Genomic DNA, 22,455 nt, shown 5'->3' on the forward strand with positions numbered 1-22,455 from the left:
GTCCAGCCATAAGACTCGAAAGATTTTCTAATAGAAACATGACATGATGGCTGCTTATCCATTTTCCTCGATCATCCCAGAATAAGTCTAGCCTCTCTTGGGCTGCTTTTAGCAGCACCATCCGTTTTCAATTTCAGTGTACCTAGAGGAGAACGAGACCAATTAACTAACGTGGGTTCATTAATAAAAGCATTGGAATGATTGGAATTAAAAGCTTTACAGTTCTAGCAAAGGTTAGTTTGCTATCCATGTGTACTCAACAATACTAGGAATTATAAAGATACAGTGCTCTAAGAGAAGGCCTGCTGGATTTGCATAGCTGTTGCCCAAATAATCAGGAAGAGCTCTTTTGGGATTAGGATACGCAACTAGAGGAGACCTTTCCCAACTCTCAGTTCACTTTAGCTGTAAGGCTTCCTATTCGGCTGAACCCTGCTCCTATCTCTATATTGTGCATATGCCAGCCAGCGGACTAAAGCATGAAGTATGAACGATGGGTACACTAGAACTATACGAAATACATTTTCAGGATAATTCTTGCTGTTAGGTTTAAGGTTCAAATTGTGGAACTAGCAATTTGGAGTAGAAAGGATATGAAGAGGGGTGGAAGGAAAAATTTTTTTTAAAAAAAAAAGTCAATAAATGTCCTATAAAGTGCCAGTTATCAATGAAGGACGGTAAATTTAGACTTTCTAGGCTATGAAACACGACTAGTAGTACCTAAACGTGTTTCTAGACTCTTAGGATATTCTATGCCAAAGAACTCAGTAATACCTAAACAAGACCAATTAACTAATGTGGGTTCCTTAATAAAAACATTTGAATTATTAGAATAAAAAGCTGTAGAGATCTCCCTTAGTTCTAGCAAAGTTTAGTTTGCTATCCATGCATACTCAATAATACCAGCAATAAAGAGAGTGCTCCAAGGGAAGGCATGCTGGATTTGCATGGTTGACATTAAAAGTCAGCCACTGAAGTTGGCCTAAATTTTATTTATTTATTTATTTTTTTTGTCTGATGGAGGAGGTATTCAGGCCATCTGGTAAATCGGACCCAACTAATCCTCCACTGGTCCAGAAGGAGAGGCTCCATCCCCCCAAACACAATAATCATGGGACTCGAACCCTGGCGGATGCTGAACAACGGCTCCTAAAGAGGCGTGTCGTGACCAATCAAGCTACCCATGAGAGGCCACTGAAGTTGGTCTAATTGCTGTCAGATTTTGGGTTTAAATTCTAGACCTAGTGGCTGGAATGGGAAGGGTGAAGGAAAGACATTAAAAGTCTAAAGTGCAGGTTAAAATGAAGAACCACTGTATCTAGTAGTCTCGGGTCGGAAATTCGACACTCATTTATGGTGAAAGAGTTTTAAAGGAGATGTCAAAACATCCATTTAATTTAGTCAAATCTATATACCTACTAACCTCTTACACAATCTCCCTATAGAATAAGTTATACAAAGGTTATAGTTGTCGGGAAAAAAAATAAAAGATGGATTGTCATACAAATTGTATGGGAAAAAAAAAGTTAAAATGAAGGATTGTAAATTTAGACTTTCTAGACCATAGCGCACAATTAGTAGAGGACCTAAACATGTTATTGGACTCTGCGGATTATTTCATGCCAAACAACATGTGTTGTGACCCAGGCCAGTAATTGGCCATGTCCAATACAAAAACATTAATCAAGTCAAGTCATAGACCATCTATTTTTGACCCAATCCCGCCCATTTTTAGTCATGCAGCTTGGATTTGGCGGGTACTTTTTCTCAATTGCAAGTTGCAACTCCCGCCAAAATCCCATAACAATTTAACAAGAATTCGTAAAGCAAGTTGAATGCTTCGTTGATTTCAATCTAAAATCCCTATCTGGAATTCGCTTCATAACCTTCTACAATTGGGATTTTCATCTTCTCATAAAAAAAAAATCCGGTTTTTCTTCTCAAACAAGATAAATTTCAGCAATAAGCAGAGGAGCTAGCTTTCATTTTAGGGAAAAACGAAGAAATGAGCGCTGTCAATATCACAGATGTCACAGTTCTGGGTAATCCGGCGCCGTTTTTGAACCCTCTCCAATTTGAAATCTCCTACGAATGCTTGGTTCCCCTCAAAGATGGTAACCTTTCTGTCTACCTTCCTCAATTTCCTCACAGATGCTTATTTATCTCGTTTTTTCTGTTATTTGCAAGATTATTTGCTTATTTATGCATTTATGCATTTGACGTGTTGATATTTGTGAATCGAGGCTATGTGATGAGGTTTGATGCCTGAAAAAGGAACCCTTTTGCAGAACCTTCAATTGAGGCTTACTTTCCTTGAGACTGTTGATTTTTCTTTTCATCTCTAGTTTAGTTATCGTATTTATGGTAAGAAATTTTGTCTAATATGTAATGAGACTAGCTGAACAAATTAGAATTTGAATAAATGAAGTTTAGTTGGATTAGCTTATCGCTTGTACCAATTGCCATGATAATGCATTTCTTTGAATAATATTTTTAGGTGTTTATTAGCCTTTATTCATATTGAGGTGGAAGTTTGCTAAGGTTTTATCATGTGCTAACGCTGTAAAAGGTTTCTGGATACTAAATGTGTTGTTAATCAGGTTCGTATATAGGAAAGTTCAGGGCATGTAAGTTAACCAGGGGTTTAATTGCTGGTGGTTTCGTGTGCTTTCATGAAGTCTATTTTGGCTGAATATCTGTTTAACGAAGAAAACAATCCCTAGGCTAGAGATTGCTTGCTCTATCTTGCAAGTGTATGCTGACTCCGCAGGGAAACTAATGAATTCTTGTTGGTGAATCCCAAGTATGAAGAATGTATAAGAATAAGGCTTGACATGCTTTTTTAGTAGACAGCATGTTGTCTGCTTGTCACCCAATTTGTACTGGTTTTATGAAATGAGCCAATGGAAATAGCTATTTCATGTATGGAAAGGCTTGGAATGGGGTTCAGTGGGCTGGTAATAATACCGCAAATTTTGTTTTTCGTTGCACCTTTTGTATGAAAATGAAATTATATTAGCCCAGATATTCTTCATTCATTAGAGAGATGCTTGTGAAGCTGTCTTAGTAATGTCATTGAAGTATTACTTCAGTCAGTCAGCAAGTAGAGCTAACTCTTTCGTTACCATGTAATCGAGGATCTAGTATAAATTTCTGATGACAGTGGAGTTAGAAGCTATTCTTCTATACGACCTGTTGCCATTATTTCTGATGATATGGAGTGTGTACTTTAATGGACGTCTGACACTCGTTAAGTTGGTGTTTTGAATCAAGTTTGTCTGAAATGAATTATTATCGCATTACAAAAGTGAACAGAAGTAGTTGTCTGTGTAGAGGAGAACCAATATAGAATTCAAATATGGTGTAACTGAGGATTTTTTTTTTTGTGGTTGGTGGGGGTGTGAGGGGTTCTCTAAGGGAGTATGCTCTCAATACGTGAAACCATATGCGTGTAAGTGGTACTGTCTCAGCAGTTTGGATACTTGGGCGAACTTCTCTTATCTCTTTTTTTGACCTACCACGAAAATTATGGTTGTAATTGCAAGAATTAATGTAACTATAGTTTGCTATCTTCTAATTTTTGTCAACTTGTAGATTTGGAATGGAAACTAACTTATGTAGGATCTGCTGAGGATGAAACATATGACCAGCTACTAGAGAGTGCACTTGTTGGACCAGTTAATGTTGGCAAGTATCGATTTGTTTTTGAGGTAACTTAAGCCATCTCCTAGGTAGTTCAGCAGTTGACCTTTCCTTTGGATTGCTTCTGCTGAGTTCTTACTCTGCTTCTTTTGGTTTTCCCATTGTGTGAGACAGGCAGATCCACCGGACCAAGCGAAAATTCGTGAAGAGGATATTGTTGGTGTCACAGTAATTCTGCTGACATGTTCTTATGTTGGACAAGAATTTGTTCGAGTGGGATATTATGTTAACAATGACTATGATGATGAGCAGCTAAGAGAGGAGCCACCTCAAAAGGTTTTGATTGACAGGCTTCAAAGGAACATTCTGGTTGACAAGCCCAGAGTTACAAAGTTTCCAATAAATTTTTATCCCCATAACGATGATAATGGTGAACAGCCCCAGGAATATTCTACTGACACTGCTACAGGCATTACTCATGTGGAAGAACAAGTTTCATCGCCTGATCATCAGTCTGAGGTGCAACTTCCTTGAGTCCGAGCACTCAGATTTTTGCTAGATGTCTTCAGCAAATGTTCAAGTTACAAAAAATATAGTTCTACCATCAGAATTTATTGCAGGAAGAAAGCACCTGCAGTAGCTGTTCCAAGGATTGCTATCCAACTTGTCCTTCATTATACTTTAAGGGTGTCCAGCGAAATTGTTCAATTCACCTGTCAATTTGACAATTTTTTTGTGGGCTATAATGTCACAATCTCCTTCAAGTGAGGAATGATGGTGGGTATAATCTAGCATTTCCATTCCCATTAAAAATCTCCTCACTCATGTCGATCAATCTACAAAAGTCCCATTTAAAGTTCTCTCTTGCACAAACAACGTGTATTTCCATTCCCATTCCCATTTGAAGTTCTCTTTTGCACAAACAACGTGTAGTGACTCAGCAAAGGTATCAAAAGGGGCTCTTTTAAACTCCCATTATTCACAGCCTTAGACTTCCTTAACGATTTATTAAGTTTGCCCCTGACAGCTGAATGCAATATGTTCTCATATTTAGTTTTGATCTTTAAAGACGATACAAAGTGAAAAATAAAGGGAAAAAATTGATGCTCAAAACCGTTAAGAAAAACTAACATTGATCTTTGAAGACGATACAAAGTGAAAAAAAAAAAAGCGGAAAAAATTGATGTGCAAAACCGTTAAGAAAAACTAACAATCCGACAGTGGTTACCCCCCCCCCCCCCCGCGGGGCCTCTTCCTTTGTTTTTCCTTTTTTCAGTTGAGGATAAAGTAAAATTTGTTATAGGGTAATTGGCGTGCTGAAAACCATAGTTGGCCATCAAGAGAGTTACTTGGATGTTGGTCAAGGGGTCGAATCTCTTGATCTATATTCTAAAAATTCAGGACTTCCTGAAATGTTTCACCAGCGGATGCATAGGCACCCATCTAAACCGGTGGTAGTTCAGTTCCCCCAAATTCTCCCTAGTCCCGTTGGATCAACCCCCTCCTTATAGTATAGAGTAGAAATAAATCTATCATATCCGGGGAAAAAAAAATTGCCATGTTGAATTTTCCTTTTTATGTTGGCACTGAACAAGTTACTTACAGATGTAACTGGGTACGACCTTGTTTTCATTAATCTTTAGAATGGTAGATAGCTTAGATTGATTTTCCAAAGAATTATGAGGAAATTATCTACACAATTTTTCTCTTAATTTTTTGACAAAAGCCATTGTATAAGATTAATCTAACATACACACACAAAAAGAAAAGAAAGATTATTCTAACACAAATTAAAATTAGAATACATTTTCTAATTGATTACAATTTTCAAGAACTTATTAATTGCCTCACATGTTTGACACTTTATAATGCATTCCAAATTTATTTTGCATTTTTGGTTCATGATTAATTGTGCTAGTCGTATGAGAGTGAATAAATTAGTGGCATGGTCTTTACCATATCTTGTCACGTTTTGGTATCTAGCGCTTATTACCAGAGACTTATCCTATGCCAACCAGGATTTAGAAACTTACCATATAGGAAACCAGGCACTATATATATGTATATATATACACCATATACAGGCTCTCACCATTCATTTGTTCTTTCGTTTCTTTTAGATAGTGTTTAGTTGCAAGGAAAGTGAAGGCTTGTTTAAACTTCTTGGATAGATACTATTGAATTACTAGTGCATTGATTAGAGACTTATACATTGAAATAAAAAAATACATTCATTTGCTAAAATATTACCTAAAAGGAGCATAAAATAAGTAATAACTTATTTAATTGCATAATTATTTCAAAAAAAATAAAAAAAAACTAACATGAAAATAAAGTTGAATGCATATACTTTTATGCTATTACATCTAAGTAATTTATTCAAAGTCATACCCTAAAAATAAAGAAAACACAAAAATACATCACTGTCAATAAACTAAAAATTATTTTTTTTATTAATGAATTGGAAATTCTTATTAGTTACTATTCTAATGAGACTCAGACTTTCATAAGGAATTTAAGAAATCCTCACTATAGTCGTCGTCATCATCAATCCTGTTTGAGCCGCCAATGTTATAATACCTCTTTAAATATATAATTATCTTATCTGGTGGATAAGTTAAAAATATCTTTGGTTTAGTGTCATTCGTCACAAGATTCTCAAAACTTTCGTAAACACAATTTTCATTCAAACCTTCGATCAACTGCCTTTATGTCATTAAGCAAAGTAGATGGATTGATAAATGCTTGTTCATTTTTTCTATCAATTGCTTCTGCCATTTGCTTGATACTTGATAAAACTGTATTCATGGTCTGAATGCAGGTTTTGGCATTTTTTGCACCATGAGTTTCATCCTTATCAGTTGTGTTTGAGGATAAAGCGCCCCTTAACAGCAATTTGTTGGGGAGTTTCTTTAATTTGACCGTTATATTCACCTCCATCTACTTCCAACTCATTTTCATCTATGGTTCCATTTTTTCTCATTTTGTTTTGCATTGATATCAGGACGGCCACGACATCATTCACCAGTTGCTACATCGCTTCCACAAACGATTCCCAATTCTTCAAGCATTTCAATGCATTTATGTCTTAAATTTTTTACTCTTGGGCGTGCCTATAAAAAGAACATATAAAATTATGTAAATTTTAAGAATAATTTTAATAAATAAACATAACTAGAACATATAGAATACGAGTTACCTTTACATATGTTTCCCATACTTCATCTGTGCATTCCACTTTCTTCGTTGTAGAATTAAAAATAAATCCGCTTTGAGACAACATTTGCTCAATGTCTCTATAAACCCTTTTGATTGATTTCATACAATTTATCACATTATCCTTGTTGACTTCAATATTAAATTCTTTTTTCAAAGCTTTAGCCGGCAGCAACATATGCTACGTATTTGAATCCTTTATTGCATGACTCGTTTCCTTCGTGGCATTGAATGGCAAGACCGTCCACCAAGCTTTTATCCATTTCAGCGGTTCATATTCAATTTTTTTTGCTTGTCTTGATATGATTGAGTAGCATTATTAAATTTTTTCATAGTTCTTCAAAAAAATTTATCCGTTGACATTTTCCCATGACTTGTTTTCCCATGATTTTTGCGGGATGAGGAAACTTGGTAGTTATGTGAAAATTTTTTTCTTATGGATCCTACTGCTTTCTTGTCAAACAAATGGCAAAAAATTGCAAGAATGATATCTTCCCTCACTTTTCCTGTAACATTCCTGTCAACCAAACACGACAATTCAAATTTTCCTATATTATTTTCCTGTCTATCAAACACAAATAGAAAACTTTAGTTTCCTTTTTCTTTACATCACTTCACTTTACTTTTCTCGCGACGTACCTTTTTGCACAACTTTCTTGTCAAACAAACAGAGCGTTAATGTCAATTAACATAGGAGTTTTTTGCTAAAGTAATTCAGTTCTAGAAAAATATTCCCAAGATAACACAATTGAAATAATATACCGTTTCTAATGTATTTGATGCTACATGGATTTCTAGTGCAAAATATTGAATCAAATTTCTACTTCTACAACTACACGATACCCATCTTTATTCTATACTCTTGTCTTTTTTTTTTTTTCAGCATTATAGGAGAAATTTTATTAAATGTGCTGCACTGAATCTACTTAAAAATAATGATAATCATTCCAAACTTCATTGTTACAAATTAGTGTTCTTTATATAGAATTTTAATGGGGTAAATTATTTGCCTTTGTTTTACTATTGGTAATAGGATGATTATTTTTTAAGCAAAAAAAAAAAAAGATTTTGAAATTGGGCATGCATTTTCCTCTTCTTTTGTTATCAAGGTGGTATCTATCATTGTATGACCATACAAATTATTTCAAGCATTTTGGGTTGTCTTGATATTTTTGTCTAAATTTAATGCACCACTGATCAAGCACTCAAGACATGGTTTTCAATTTTTTTTCCAATATTACCCCCATAAAAATTCCCATATATCGGTTTCTAGCTTTTGAGTTGATATTTTCCTTTTTTTTTTTTTTCCTTCCCTTCCTACAAAGATATAACCTTTTTTTCCTCCCTTCCCACAAAGATATATCCTTGTACAATTAATTGTTGTCAAGTGACTTTTTCCTTTTTTTAGTCCCTCCATTCTTAGTGAGATATGCCTACATAGAATAAATTTTTATTGGCGTTTTGTTCCATATTACTTTGTAAGAAGATTTATAGTTATTTAATCAGGATTAGAAGTGACTAAGAAAAGGTAAAGTATAATTAAGAAAAGATTGGAAGCCTTTTGAAAAGGGAAAATAAAGGAAATTAAGTTTCAAAAGTCTTATGTAGATTATACAAGTTATTATAAAGGGAATATGATTTAAAAGTGTATTATTATGGGAATAATTTTTAAAAACAAAGTTATTTTAGTAATCCTAAGACCAATAGGATTTGAAAACTTACCAGAAACCGGGAGTTACAACAATGTATCGTAAGCATCCCCGTTCTTTTCTTTTCTATATTTTTGTGGATTATTTTGAACTTATAGGGAGAGAAACATGGAGGGAAAGCTGATTGTAGTTAGAAAGTTGTATGCATACAATTTAAGGGCAGATTTTCCATCATTGAGCAAAATCTTGCAACTTATCGCTTCATAGCGGTAGATACAGAGTTTCCAGGAGCAATATTTCGCAGCCAAAAACCTTATCACCTGAAGAAAATTACCAGTTGATGAAAGAGAGTGTCAACAGTCTAAAACTTCTTCAGTTGGGCCTTACGCTATCAGACTCGAGTGGCAAGCTTCCTAATTTGGGTACTTATAGTTATTTCATATGGGAATTTCAATCTTTTGAAAGCACATGAAATTGATTTTGTCAAGAATTTGGTTCATGGCATCAGTTTTGTAGATTTTGCCAAGTTTTTTTTTATGGAATCAGGGTTGGGATTTTCTTTAAGATCATTCACAGAGTGCAAAAGAGAGTATGATCCTCACAAACTAACGTGGGTGTTCTTTCATATGACATGGGCTACCTTATCAAAGTTCTAACTCAGCAAGATTTGTCAAAAAATCACGTTAGATTCATGGCCTTAGTGATGATCTATCTTGGGACTTTATGGTTGATGCTTACCTTCCTTTTATGGTTCCTCCAATTTCAGACATGTGGACTGCCACTTGATAAGAAAGTTGAAGCAGGAGAACAAAAAAACTGCAAACGGGCTTCCTTTGTCGCAGTGAAGCAAGGGCCATCTGACAATTACAGTTCTAGAAGTGATTAGGGATTCTTTTACTAACTCCCTTTTGTTCTGGTGATTATTCCTCTGGTATGCTGCAACTTTGAATTCTATTCACTGCCATTCTTGCCTACAGACCAGACAAAAAGGGGAAAAGGAGAAAAAATGTCATTAAGTTAACTTAAGAAGTAAATAGGCAAGTCCCTGTGCAATAACAACACAATCAAGTTAATGCAGAAGACAAGACTGAAATAGTGCCTCTTGATGAAGATCATTTCGAGTATGTTAAGCAAAAGTACCAAGTCCTTTACCCAATGACCATACTCAAAATACTCTGGTAAAGTAGACTAGTATGACACAGGTCCTACTACTAAGTGTCCCTCGAAATTCTTACTTTTTGCCACAATTATCAAACCACCCCTTTCCCTTTCCTGTTTCCAACCTGTCCAGAATTTCCTGATTTCCACCCTACCAATCTCTCAAAGCATGGAGATGGCATCCTTCCCAGCTTCCAATATGAGCCTTGGTCTGACTCCCACCCTCCCAGAATGGCTCAATAATCCAAATACTCCAATCCTCTATTTTGGGCATCTCCAGGCTAGACTGACTGATCCCTTACCGTAACTTCTGATCCCACTTCATCCACTGATCACCTCTGTTGAGGGTTTGACAGCAGTCATAGCTGTGGTTCAAATCACCCCTCCTAAGTCCTAGCCCTCATCATGTTCCTCTTAATCCATCCAGCATGATCCCTGCCACACCCTCTTCCCCATCCCTCAATGTGGGTAATTTGTGATTATCAATCAACAAAACTCCTTAGCTTTTTGTGGGAGACAAAATTTGTCTAAAGAACGCAAACTTGACCAATGTTAACTTTGTGAAACGTGTTGAATATTGGGTAAAAGTTAACTATTTGCCAAAACAGTTATGAAATTCACAAAACTGAAATCAGTTTGTATACTAATTTAAGTTGGATTTTATTGCATATAGAATAAACATTCGGTTACAAGTTACTCCACCTAATTTGGTCATTATCCAAAAAGAAATACTTGTTATGCTACAGTAAAAATCTGCCAAAGGCATACCTCATTATCCCAATCAGTGCACAGGTTTACTGTAACAAGCGCTACAACTTGCACTGAAAGGCCACATATGATTCCCATCCAAAGTCCCTGCAGGCAGTTAAAACTTGAAAGTGTCAATCGTCGAAGGCACAAAATTTTCAAAATCCATTGATAGGAGTGGGTGGGGGAAGGGGATACCATGCCTCCAATGTGGAAGAAGAATGCAAGCAGAACAGCTGAAGGTATTCCTACAATATAATAAGCTCCAAGGTTGATAAATGCACAGAGGTTTTGCCATCCACATCCTCTTGCAGCCCCTAGAAGTAATTGGCAAACATCAAAGAAACATTCTGGAGATTGCCATAGCAGGCAATGAAAAAGAAATTCCAAGATATGCTTTTACGGTATAAGCAAAACTTAGCAACCTGATAAGACACATTGGAATCCATCAAAGAAGTCAGATAGTGCAAGGAGAGGCAACATCTTAGCCACATATCTAACCACCTCTTCTTCATTGCTATAGAGCTTTCCCCATATATGCCGAACCAGAATGGTTGTTGTTCCAACAATTGCGCCCTCTGTAAGGGCCACTATGACTACCACACCCAATGCTAAGCGCGCGCCTTGTGGATTTCCAGCGCCCAATTCATTTGAAACTCTCGTACTAAAATGATTACAGGGTAAAATCATTTTCAACCAGCTAAATGCATGGAAAACAGTAATCAAGAAAAATAGTTCGATCCTTGAGGTATCCGTTAATTAATGTCATTGTTAAAACCTTCTGTCATTGTTAAAGCTTAAAAGCATGATAAGAACTTTGATTGGGTTTACTAACCTTATGGCAGCACCAAGACCGACAGAGATCATATAGACCATCCAACATGTATTGAGGCTGTCAGAACAAGAAAAAACAACTGATGTAATCAGAAAAGACTAGTATATAACGTCTTTCAAGTGCGCCTGAAGCTTTATTTCTGTGAGCTAGTATAACATCTTTCAAGTGCTGTAATCTGATATATTAAGTTCAGTAATAGAGACAAACCTGATAGATAGGACTGATGTTTCTAGCTTTGGATTTGGCAAAAGACCAGATAATAGAACAACCATCTCAAATGACCAATACTCCAAACTGTGGCTCAAACAAATAATGATAAATTGTCAACTAAAGAAAAATGTTGGGCAATACATGATAGAATAACCAAAAAAGAAGGTGGGGAACAAAACACGTGCATCCATTGTTCCTTGATCTGTACACATGCTTCGTGGAAGGTCCTTTCGGAGATGCATAAAAGCTTCTCACCAAACAGTGCTATACATGCTTCAGTATGACAATATCCTCTGTTTTTAGGTTAGGTGCCAGTACCATACAACTTACCAAATCATGATAGCTGAAGGAATTGCAAGTTTTATAAAACTGACGATACCAAGCAAGGCCTCTTTAGAGAAGCCAGTCCAAGTACTTGAGCAAGCTGGTGAAAACTTGATGTACGCCGTCAGCAAAAACACATTAACCCAATATGATATGCCGTTTGCAAGAGCAGCTCCTCTGTTTCCAAATCCAGTTTTGAACACAAGAAACCAGCATAAAAGAACATGAAATAACGCTGTAATGCCAGAGCTCATCATCATAGGAAACACAATATTTTGAGTCTGTAAAAATCTGTTGATGCATTGAAGGAGGGCATAGGCAAAAAGGCCTGGTATCATTGACCGATTAAATTTCCCAGCTTCAATAGATATCTCCTGATCTTGACCAAGAACTATTAGAATGTGGTCTGTGTAGAACCAAATCAATGCAAGGAAAATGCTTAACACTAGAAGAACTATCATCCCTCGCTGCGTATAGATGCCAAGCATACGATACTGTTTGGCTCCATAAGCTTGTCCACATAGCGTTTCCAGTGCACTTCCCATTCCTAACTATCAAAACATTGTTAGAATACAAGATTCCGAGCTAGTGAACACTGAGATAAATCGAAAAAGTTTCTGGGCTTTCAACTAGAGACAACAAAAACCATGTAGTATGTCATAACATATATGGCAACTATGCTTTGCGTGACATACTGCCTACGAAATTTGATCCTTGACACGGCTATAATTATGCTTTTACTGACTAAAGTTGTACTTATTGGAATAGTACATTGAATTAAGGAGTTTAATATGTTCATTCAAGGGGGGGGGGGGGGGGGTGTGGGGGTGCACAATATTCTCTTCAGTGCAACTATGCAAGTTATGGGTGGAGAAAGTTGCTTTCTGCAGTGGAGCAAAACATGAAGCTAATTTTCATCTATTAGTAACAAACTATAATATTCCTTAAAAATCCCTCTTGATTTCTTCTTTAAATCAGGTTCTGATATCAAAACCAAAGATCGGCAAAATTCTGGAAGTACATGATTAGGGACATGGGCATCAATGCATTACATGCCAATGAATCTACAAATCGATGATTATGGCCATGATACCTTCCTATGACTTATCCACGAGGCTGGCATAGCGGCATTCGAACTGCCAATTTCATGTTTAAAATAGCTATCTGCTACTAAGCTGCTATCTTTACTTAACATGATGATTAAACAAGGAATACTTTAGTCATGACTTCAAATTGAATCGCAAGGCTAATGAAATTTGAAGCAAAAGACAGGCGAATAAGGCCAGATAATAGAATTTACTGATTCTTCTGTAACTAACTATAATATCTAAGTTAAAGATACATAAATCATCACCAATTTTGTTATTTTCTTGATAATCTTAGAGCTGAACTAAAAACAAAATAAAGGGTAATAAATGAAAAAAAGATTTGGAAGGGACATAGACTTACCAATACGTTGAATCCAGTGACTGAAGCAAAGGAAGTAGCCATCGAAGCACTTGAAAGAGGCAGCTCCCCAAGATGGCCGACAAACATGATCGAAATAATTTGTAAACAGTACTGCAGAATGCTCACTGCAATCAGAGGCAGTGCTAGTCCTAGCTGCCTCTTTACTTCTTCAATAATCTCCCCTCTATAACAACCTTGTTCAGATACCTCTCTATCAATGCAGTGGCTTCTGCCTTGGCTTGGGATCAAAGGGGCTACAGGGCTCGAGTCATATCTGTCCATTCTCCTTCTTTTCCCAATCAATAATGTTCTTCAGTCAAGATTCTCACTCTCTTTAACTGCTTTTGCAAGTCTTTTATCAATTTATGATGAGATAATCATATTTCAAGTATTAATTGGTTTATTATTAAGGCAGTGGCTCCCACTTAATATAAAATGTAATCCAGCAATGCTACTGAAGAATATTAGGAACTACAGCTGGGAAGATTTAGACAGCAAGATTACGAAAATCTTAGCCTACAAATGGTGAAAAAAAAAAGAAGAAGCACTGATTGAATATTTGTCAGATTGACATTTTGCATATAGTAATCTTCACTGCAAGATATCATTGTAATAAGAGTACGAAAATATGAAAAGATTCAATGGTGATTCACTCTGATCAACCAATCATCGGGAAGGATAACTCTTTCGCCAACTCCAGTGGAATTCGTCCTTTACTTTTTGGCATTTTCTGCTGGACATGCCACTTGTCGGTTGATTCAGCCATGCGAAAGTCTAATGTTGTCTTGTCAAGAATTATAATAATTATGACCCTTTGAGGATGTTCAAGGCTAATGCTTGAGTTACATTCATTACCCTTTAAAATAATTCGTCTTGTCAATCATGGAGATACATATAGTTTAAACAATTGGGGTAATACTACTTGTCTCTGACACCATGAATGCAGAAAATGTCAATATATGGATTGCCTTGGATTGGATGAGACAAACTGTTTCTTTAGCGGACTGCGTCCCATCCGCAGAAAAGAGTATCGCCTGCGCATTTTGACTTGGATGGTCAAGTGAATGGCAAATTTTGATTTCTATCAAAAGGTAGAGTCCAAGTGTTTGATGATACTTCCAAGTTTCCGAGAAATGGCAACAAATCCACATAATAAAGTATAACAGGAATTGGCCCAGCCCCCTTCTTTCCTCCTTAATTTAATTCTTATGACCTGGAAGTGTTCTTTACATCGATTGATATTATTGTTCTATAACCAGTGCACCAAACTTGAAAAACTAGCGTAAAAAACATGAAAAAGTATAACTGGAGACATCACATAATTCTAGCAATTAATTGTACTTATATGAGAAGAGAACATTACTGATGACATTAGGATGAATTCTTTAATACATCTATACACATGTACTGCATCAAATGTAACTTGCATATGCTGATCTCTAGCCAAGTAACAGTCTTGATACATTTCAAGTAGAAAAGCTTATCCATAAGTCGTTGAGCAAGTTTTGAGATGAAAAGTTCAATCAAAGCACATGAAATAGGCATGCAAATGACATAAAATCTCACTGACTATCCATTCACAATTCAAATTGCAGAAAGCTATTTGAGACAGTGGACCAAAATAGCGCTCCGCTCATTAATGCAATGAGAGATTTATATGAAAATGAAAGAAAGAAAAAGGAGGACGGGATTTCTTGGTTTAGATGGTAAAAACTGAAGACAGAGGCTATCTAGTTTATCCTAGAGTCCTGTGATCTTCTCATCATTGTTTCACCACAAAATAGCGATGACAGGAGGGCCCTCCAATGTGATCACTGACAATGCAGCAAACAAGCTGAATGCTCCGTGTTTAGCCAAATGATCAACGCATTGGTTTGCCACTTTAAAGATGTATTTTATCTGGTTTTAAGAAATCTGCTGACTCAATGCCTGCTGTCACCAAGAATGGTAAAAAGCACAAGAGAGTCTGAATTTATTTCCTCGAAACAAATCGGTAGTAATCTGTGATACAGATTCAGCAATGAGACGTGAGAATCTTTTCTGCAAAGCAATCATTAATCCATCTCTTATCGGCCAAACTTCAGTTGTGTTTATTGTTGCAGAGCCAATATGTCTGCTGAAACCAAGAATCCATTCCCCTGTGCGAAAAACTCCCTCAGCACCTGCTAGACTTGTACACATCCAACAGCTCAACGATCAGTCAGATGTTGGTATGGCAAGGAATCACTCGGAACAACTGCAAGCATTATTAGAGAAAGGAAGACTGGAGATTCATTGCAAGATCAGGCAGAAACAGTGAAGATGGCTATGACAAAAGCAGCCAACCAAGGCTAGAGTAGAGGAACATCCTAATTGAGATTGAAAACAAGAAATTATTAGGGTACATTCAGAGATTAGGCTACAAAGGCAGTCGAATACCAACAGTTATAGATGACATACAGTCCCTCAGTAGATTGTTTTTACAGTGCTCTTTTTCTTTTGTTAACATCGAAAAGACTGATAGCATTATTCAGCTTAGCAAATATGCTCTTAGCATTTGGATAGATAAAGAATGGGTGAACCCCAATCTTCGGTGCAAATGCATCGGTATAGATGATAGGACCTTTGTCCTTTTTGCTTGGACCTTTGTCCAGACTCCAGATACTCCACATTTTTGCAAAAAGGAAAAAACTGCTAGAATTGTCCTACGAATGAAAGAATCATCTAATATTTGGCCATTATGAAAGGGGCCGGCCGGGAGGATACAATATAATCAGTCTGTCATCACTTGTTACAGAGGTAGAACTGTTACAACACAAAGAATAAAAGGGATAATTTCAAAAACCTCCCCCAAGGTTTCTGACTGTTTCACTGACCTCCTCCCAGGTTTCAAAAATTATACTAATCTCCCTTGAGGTTAATTATCTCGTAACATTTAGATTCAATCAATAATTAAAAAATGATATTAGAAGAGAGAAAATAATATGATTTCATCATTGCCCTCTCGTCTATTATATTATTTAATTAATTTAATACAACCCACACATTAAAAAAAATACAAAAATTTGCTATTTATCGTTAGGAATCAAATCATATATAGCAACAAAATATAGTATACCAATTTATATTTTTCACTTAATACAAGATCTAAATTATTTTTTTTAGTTACATACCCATTGTCAAATATGATCAATAATAAATAATCAAAAAAATTTGCAATCAAAATATTTTACAGAACAAAATTTAACATTATAATATTCTTGTCAATATATTAAAATTAGTTGTTGAGATTTTTATGATATTAATGTTTGCTCTTTATAATATTTTGATTACATATTTTTTTATTATTTGTTATTGATCATGTTTGACAATGAGTTTGTAACTGAAAAAATAATTTGAATCTTACATTAAGTGAAATATGTAGAATAATATGCTCTTTTTGATGCCATACATGATTTAATCTTTCATGATAAATAATAAATTCTAGTGTGTTATTTAATATTTGGACTAGTATTAGATTAATTAAATAATTTAGTAGATAGGGGGTAATAGTGATATCATATTATTTTTTTCTCCTAATATTACTTTTTAATTAATGATTGATTCTAGATATTACAACATAATATTTCATAAGGGAGGTCAGTATAAATTTCAAAATTTTAAGAAAAGCCAGTGAAATATTCAGAAACCTCCTTTGAGGTTTCTGAAATTATCCCATAATAAAATCGAGCGGGGGTGCAGCATTGATGTAGAAGTCAACCTAAGTTCTTAGGTCCGTTTTGGTTATCATAAAGATATTTGTTGCAAACACACAAGAAATGTGTTTTCGATGGTATATGAAACAAATAAGGAGCATAAAATTCCAACAACCTAAACATTGGATGAGGACCATTAATGGAGAAAGAGATGGATAGCCACACGACCTCAACTTTAGGGCATTTGGATTTGGGGTAGGAAAAGTCAACAAAGAAATCATCCGGTCCGATTTATGAATTTTGCATAAGATGTAATTCAGTTTACACATAATATAACTTATTTTACACAACGTATAACTATATAACAAAATTTTATGGGCCACACACATAGTGTGAAAAATGACGTATAAGATAAAATTTAGACCTTTGTTGTAAAACTAATAAAACAAACGACCAAAAGTAGGGATCGGAATAGTAGAGTGAGAAGCAAAGAGAGTCCAGATTTCAAGGTTATAAATGAAGTAGGATTCACCCCTATATATAGGTGATCCAAGATCAAAGGTACATGAACCCTATTAAATACAAATACATGAATTTAGTACATCAAGTACATCCATAAATGAGTTCATCCAATATACCAATGAATCTAGGGAGAATACATGTGCCAATCATCTAGAGAATACAAACGGACATCTTCATCTTGTAATCCTTCTTGAGAATACCAATGGACATCCACATCTTATCATTATTTCATAACACTCCCCCTTGGATGTCCATGACACAAAGAATATGTCTCGTTAAAACCTTACTAAGGAAAAATCCAGTGGGATAAAAACCCTAGTGAAGGAAAAAGAGTACACTATTCTTGTGTAATAAATTCTCCCCCTGATGCAAACATTATATGAGATCTTTTAGCCGACGCATACCAATATTCTTCACCAGTTTCCCAAACATAGCAGTCGGCAAAGCCTTGGTAAACAAATCTGCCAAACTATTATCCGATCGAATTTGTAGCACGTCAATCTCACCATTCTTCATTCCAATGTCGTCTTGTAGTCGAGGAACTAATGATATATCTGGTCTTGTACAATTAGTAAGATAATAAGCGCACCAAATGCACTGAGATATGATACTTCAGGACCAAGTATCTCTTCATGTTCCTCTGGTGGCCTAAAGGGATCCTAATAAGGATCCAATGATCTGACGACCATTGGGGTACTTAATGTATGTGTTTTATTCATACGGAACCGCTTTAATACCTTCTGGGTATAAGCAGTTTGGTGAACAAAAATTCCACCTTCTAAATGCTCAATTTGTAAACCAAGACAGAATTTTGTCTTTCCAAAAATCTTTGATCTCAAATTCTTTCTTCAAATATTCGACAGTCTTTTGGATCTCTTCAGGAGTTCCAATTGAGATCATCAACATATATTGTAATAATCACAAAATTTGACTCATTTTTCTTGATAAAAACACATGGACATATTGGGTCATTGGTATAACCTTCTTTAGTTAAGCATTCATTGAGGCGGTTATACGACCAGATTGTTTGAACCCATACAAAGACTTTTGTATTCTAATAGAATACACATCTCTAGGATTTGATTTACATGCTTCAGGTATGTTGAATCCTTCAGGGATTCTCATGTAAATATTATTTTCAAGATTCCCATACAAATAAGCAGTGACAACGTCCATCAGACGCATATCAAGTTTTTCATGCACTGCAATACTCATAAGATATCTAAATGTGATCGTATCCACTACAGGTAAATACGTTTCATCATAATCAAATCCAGGCCTTTGTGAAAAACCTTGGGCTACAAGCCTTGCTTTATATCTCACTATTTCATTCCTTTTCCTTACAAAAATCCATTTATATCCAACTGGCTTGACACCTTCAGGTGTTTGGACTACAGGTCCAAAAACATTCCTTTTAGCCAGTGAATCTAATTCAAATTGTATCGGCTTTTTCATTTTTGGCCAATTATTTCTATGCCGACATTCATCAACCGATCTAGATTCATGATCCTCATCAACTTCTATAATATCAAGTGCTACATTTCATTAGGCTCCAATTAACTTTTCTATAATTTCATTCTCTTCAGGAGTTGGCTCTTCGGGAGCTGGCTCTTCAGGAGCGCCCTCTTCAGGAGGTTAAATTTTGTTATGACATTTATTTAATCTCCGGAGATATTTGAAATCAATTTATACCTTATATAGGTAGGCCGGCCTTTATTTGTAGCACTTGTACATGTCCTTCAGGGACGTCAATTTTAATAAGAGTGTTTCCTGCAGGAAGAATTGATTTGATAACTCGTATGGAGTCGATAAATATAACTTTCTTCAAATGAAGAATTTCTTGAACTTCTAGTTCACATTATTTTATATGAGAATCGAGGAAATCTAATTTTCAGATGATTTCCTTTCGGTTGATCTTCCTCCCCCTAATGTTGGGATAGATCACTCATCAATAGATCATTCATCAATATGTAATCATAAAAGGTGATGCATATCCGACATCAATTTCTTTTGGAGCCATGTATAATATAAAGGGGGTATGTATAAATACTTGTCGACATTCAAATGCTCTCATATATTCTTTGGGATCAGTAAACTGCTGGTTTACTGCAGGTGATGATTATAAAGCAAATGAGAATGAAGATAACTATATCGATAACCATTTCACCCTCGAATGATTAATATGATATAATCAACTTTTATCTCACTTGATTTTGATTATTATCTCATTCAGTGTCTCGGATAAATTTCTTTGTGACTTGGAAGAGAGTAGTGCATGATTTATGACAATTTTAATTCCTTCAGGGAGAAATAGAGTGGCTCTTCCGGAGCACTCAATTAATTTTGCACTATCATTGATGGTATTAACATTTGTCTCTCCCATCTCCAAAAATATCTTTTATTTGTCAATATAGTGTGCGTATAAGCACTATTAACGAGACATATGTTATCATCACCATAATTTGATCCCAAACATTTGGCATCCATTTCTTCTTCAGGAAGAAAATAAATGAAACTAAATATTGATAAAAGATACAAGAATAGACATATGCAAAGTAAATAGATAAAACTAACAACATATCAAACAACATACCAAAGTAATAGACAATCCTGCAAAACTAACAACATATCAAACATCTAGACAAATATTAAATATATGATCATTTTGCATCTTCAGGATGCTCAAAGAAATCGGCAATATCCAGGTGTGTCATGTCAGCATCATCATCATCATAAGCATTCTTTTGGTCGATAAAATTTGTCTCGACATCTTTGTCCTTCTTTTTCAATGATGCTTGATAGAGGTCAACAAGATGCTCAGCCGTACGACAGGTACGGGACCAGTGACCTTCCATACCACACCGGTAGCATTTTTCTTCATAAATTTTTTTTTCTTCTTCTTTCGGATCGTAGTCATTTTCTCTCTCTTGAGAAATATTTTGTTGCTTGTCATGGTGATAATTTTCACGAGGCACAAATCTACTACGATCTCGTTTACGGCCACGACTACGTCTACGGTTACCTCTACGGTCACGTCCACGACCTCGACCAGAATTTTGAAATTGAGTCCCATTCGCTTCAGGGAATGGACTTGCAATAGTTGGTCGGGACTCGTGATTTTTCAACAATAATTCATTATTTTGTTCAGCCAAAAGGAGACATGCAATAAGTTCAGAATATTTCTTAAATCCTTTCTCTTTATATTGCTGCTGCAGGAGCATATTAGAGACATGAAAAGTAGAGAATGTTTTCTCTAACATATTTTCATCAGTGACTTTTTCGCCACACAATGATAGTTGAGAAGTAATTCGGAACATGGCTGAATTTTATTCGTTGACAGATTTGAAATCTTGTAGCCGTAAATGAAGCCAGTCATATCGGGCCTTTGGAAGAACAACCAACTTCAAGTGGTCGAATCTTTCTTTCAAATCTAGCCAAAGAACAAGAGGATCTTTGACAGTAAGATACTCTACTTTTAGTCCTTCATTTAAATGACGACGAAGGAAAATCATGGCCTTAGCACGGTCTTGATTTGAGGCATCATTCTTATCAACAATAGTATTACCAAGACCCATTGCCTCAAGATGAATGTCAACATCCAAAACCCACGATAAATAATTTTTTCCAGAAATATCAAGAGGTATGAACTCTTGTTTTATGAGATTAGCCATAAGACTATGCAATAGATTCGTAGGAAAGAATATTACCTTGATAAGTAGTCAAAAGTTGTTTGGGCAGAATCTTGTCTCGTGCTTCACTTTTGCTTCGCGTCTTTCCTTCACTCAAAGTAGAGACTCGTGCTTTTCCTTAGCTCAAGGTAGAAACTCGTGCTGATAACGTGTTGTAAAACTAATAAAACAAACGACCAAAAGTAGGGATCGGAATAGTAGAGTGAGAAGCAAAGAGAGTCCAGATTTCAAGGTTACAAATGAAGTAGGATTCATCCCTATATATAGGTGATCCAAGATCAAAGGTACATGAACCCTATTAAATACAAATACATGAATTTAGTACATCAAGTACATCCATAAATGAGTTCATCCAATATACCAATGAATCTAGGGAGAATACATGTGCCAATCATCTAGAGAATACAAACGGACATCTTCATCTTGTAATCCTTCTTGAGAATACCAATGGACATCCATATCTTATCATTATTTCATAACAACCTTATATATTTTTTGCCCAAATCTTGGCCATTAACCTTTCAAAATAGTTGCAGGAACTGTTCCTGCCGCAAATCCAAGGCGTTTAGGATTTGGGATAGGAACGGTCAACAAAGAAACTGTATGAATCAGTTTTGTGCATTTTACATAAGATGTAATTCAGCTTGCATATAATATATCTCACTTTGCACAATGTGTAACTATAGAACAAAATTTTATAAGTCTCACACATGATATGAAAAATAATGTATAAGATCAAATCTGAATCTTATATATATATTTTTTTGACAAAATCTTGACCATCAACCTTCCGGAACCGGGAGTTTACCATCCGACAACATGATCAAGAGTCTTTAACAAGAGCCCCACAAGAAATGGTCGTGAATCATTTTCCTCCTTAATAAAAGGTCCTGGACGCAAATCTATTCTGGCAACATTACCACAAAAAATTGATACTATGATCTCAGAACAGGCTTTGGCTTTCCTGACCTAAACAATACAATATCCTTTTTATAGGGTGTGTTTTGATATCAAATTATTTAGAATAATATTTTTAATAACATTTTAAGCACATTTTTCAATTACTCTTTTTATATTTTTAATTACCTCCTTACATGACATATATAATATCACAAAAAACATTTTACATGATAATTCTAAAAAAAAATTCAAATAATCTTCAACCCAAATTTGTTACTTTGGGACGAATGGGAGGTGCTGAAGGCTAAGGCTTTATTTGGATTGCATTTTTCTAATTTTTTGTAGAAAAATTAATCTAGCGATTTGATATATATAAAATAAAAAAAAGTGATTGAAAAATGTGTTCATGAAAAGTATAGCAATTTGTCTTTAAAAAATTG

The 22,455-nt window shown here is 35.4% G+C and overlaps 3 protein-coding genes across 4 annotated transcripts; 1 reads left to right on the plus strand and 2 right to left on the minus strand.

Moving 5' to 3' along the window:
• Window positions 1-1,860: 1,860 nt before the first annotated feature.
• Window positions 1,861-4,350, plus strand: LOC113716519 (histone chaperone ASF1B). Its single transcript, XM_027240898.2, has 3 exons — window positions 1,861-2,114; window positions 3,595-3,710; window positions 3,817-4,350. Exons 1-3 carry the CDS (start codon window positions 2,006-2,008, stop codon window positions 4,174-4,176), a joined length of 585 nt encoding a protein of 194 aa, XP_027096699.1. The 5' UTR covers window positions 1,861-2,005; the 3' UTR covers window positions 4,177-4,350.
• A 4,254-nt stretch (window positions 4,351-8,604) lies between these two features.
• On the minus strand, window positions 8,605-15,867 carry LOC113715786 (protein DETOXIFICATION 16). 2 transcript variants are annotated; one of them, XR_003454088.2, is made up of 9 exons: window positions 13,231-15,867; window positions 11,788-12,332; window positions 11,455-11,541; window positions 11,248-11,304; window positions 10,838-11,076; window positions 10,611-10,729; window positions 10,434-10,520; window positions 9,246-9,478; window positions 8,605-8,827 (listed from the first exon to the last, which is right to left on the minus strand). XR_003454088.2 is itself a non-coding variant. In XM_027240089.2 (8 exons), the coding sequence occupies exons 1-8, from the start codon at window positions 13,510-13,512 to the stop codon at window positions 9,428-9,430; spliced, it is 1,467 nt and encodes a 488-aa protein (XP_027095890.1). In that variant the 5' UTR covers window positions 13,513-15,867; the 3' UTR covers window positions 8,986-9,427. The 2 variants fall into 2 exon arrangements, 1 of the variants encoding a protein (XP_027095890.1); XM_027240089.2 differs by lacking the exon at window positions 8,605-8,827 and having other exon boundaries at window positions 8,986-9,478.
• Window positions 15,868-20,086: 4,219 nt separating this feature from the next.
• Window positions 20,087-21,001, minus strand: LOC113716199 (uncharacterized). Its single transcript, XM_027240495.1, has 2 exons — window positions 20,825-21,001; window positions 20,087-20,635 (listed from the first exon to the last, which is right to left on the minus strand). Exons 1-2 carry the CDS (start codon window positions 20,999-21,001, stop codon window positions 20,087-20,089), a joined length of 726 nt encoding a protein of 241 aa, XP_027096296.1.
• Between the last annotated feature and the right edge of the window lie 1,454 nt (window positions 21,002-22,455).

Source organism: Coffea arabica, chromosome 11c (assembly GCF_036785885.1).
Source record: "Coffea arabica cultivar ET-39 chromosome 11c, Coffea Arabica ET-39 HiFi, whole genome shotgun sequence".
NCBI lineage: Eukaryota > Viridiplantae > Streptophyta > Magnoliopsida > Gentianales > Rubiaceae > Coffea > Coffea arabica.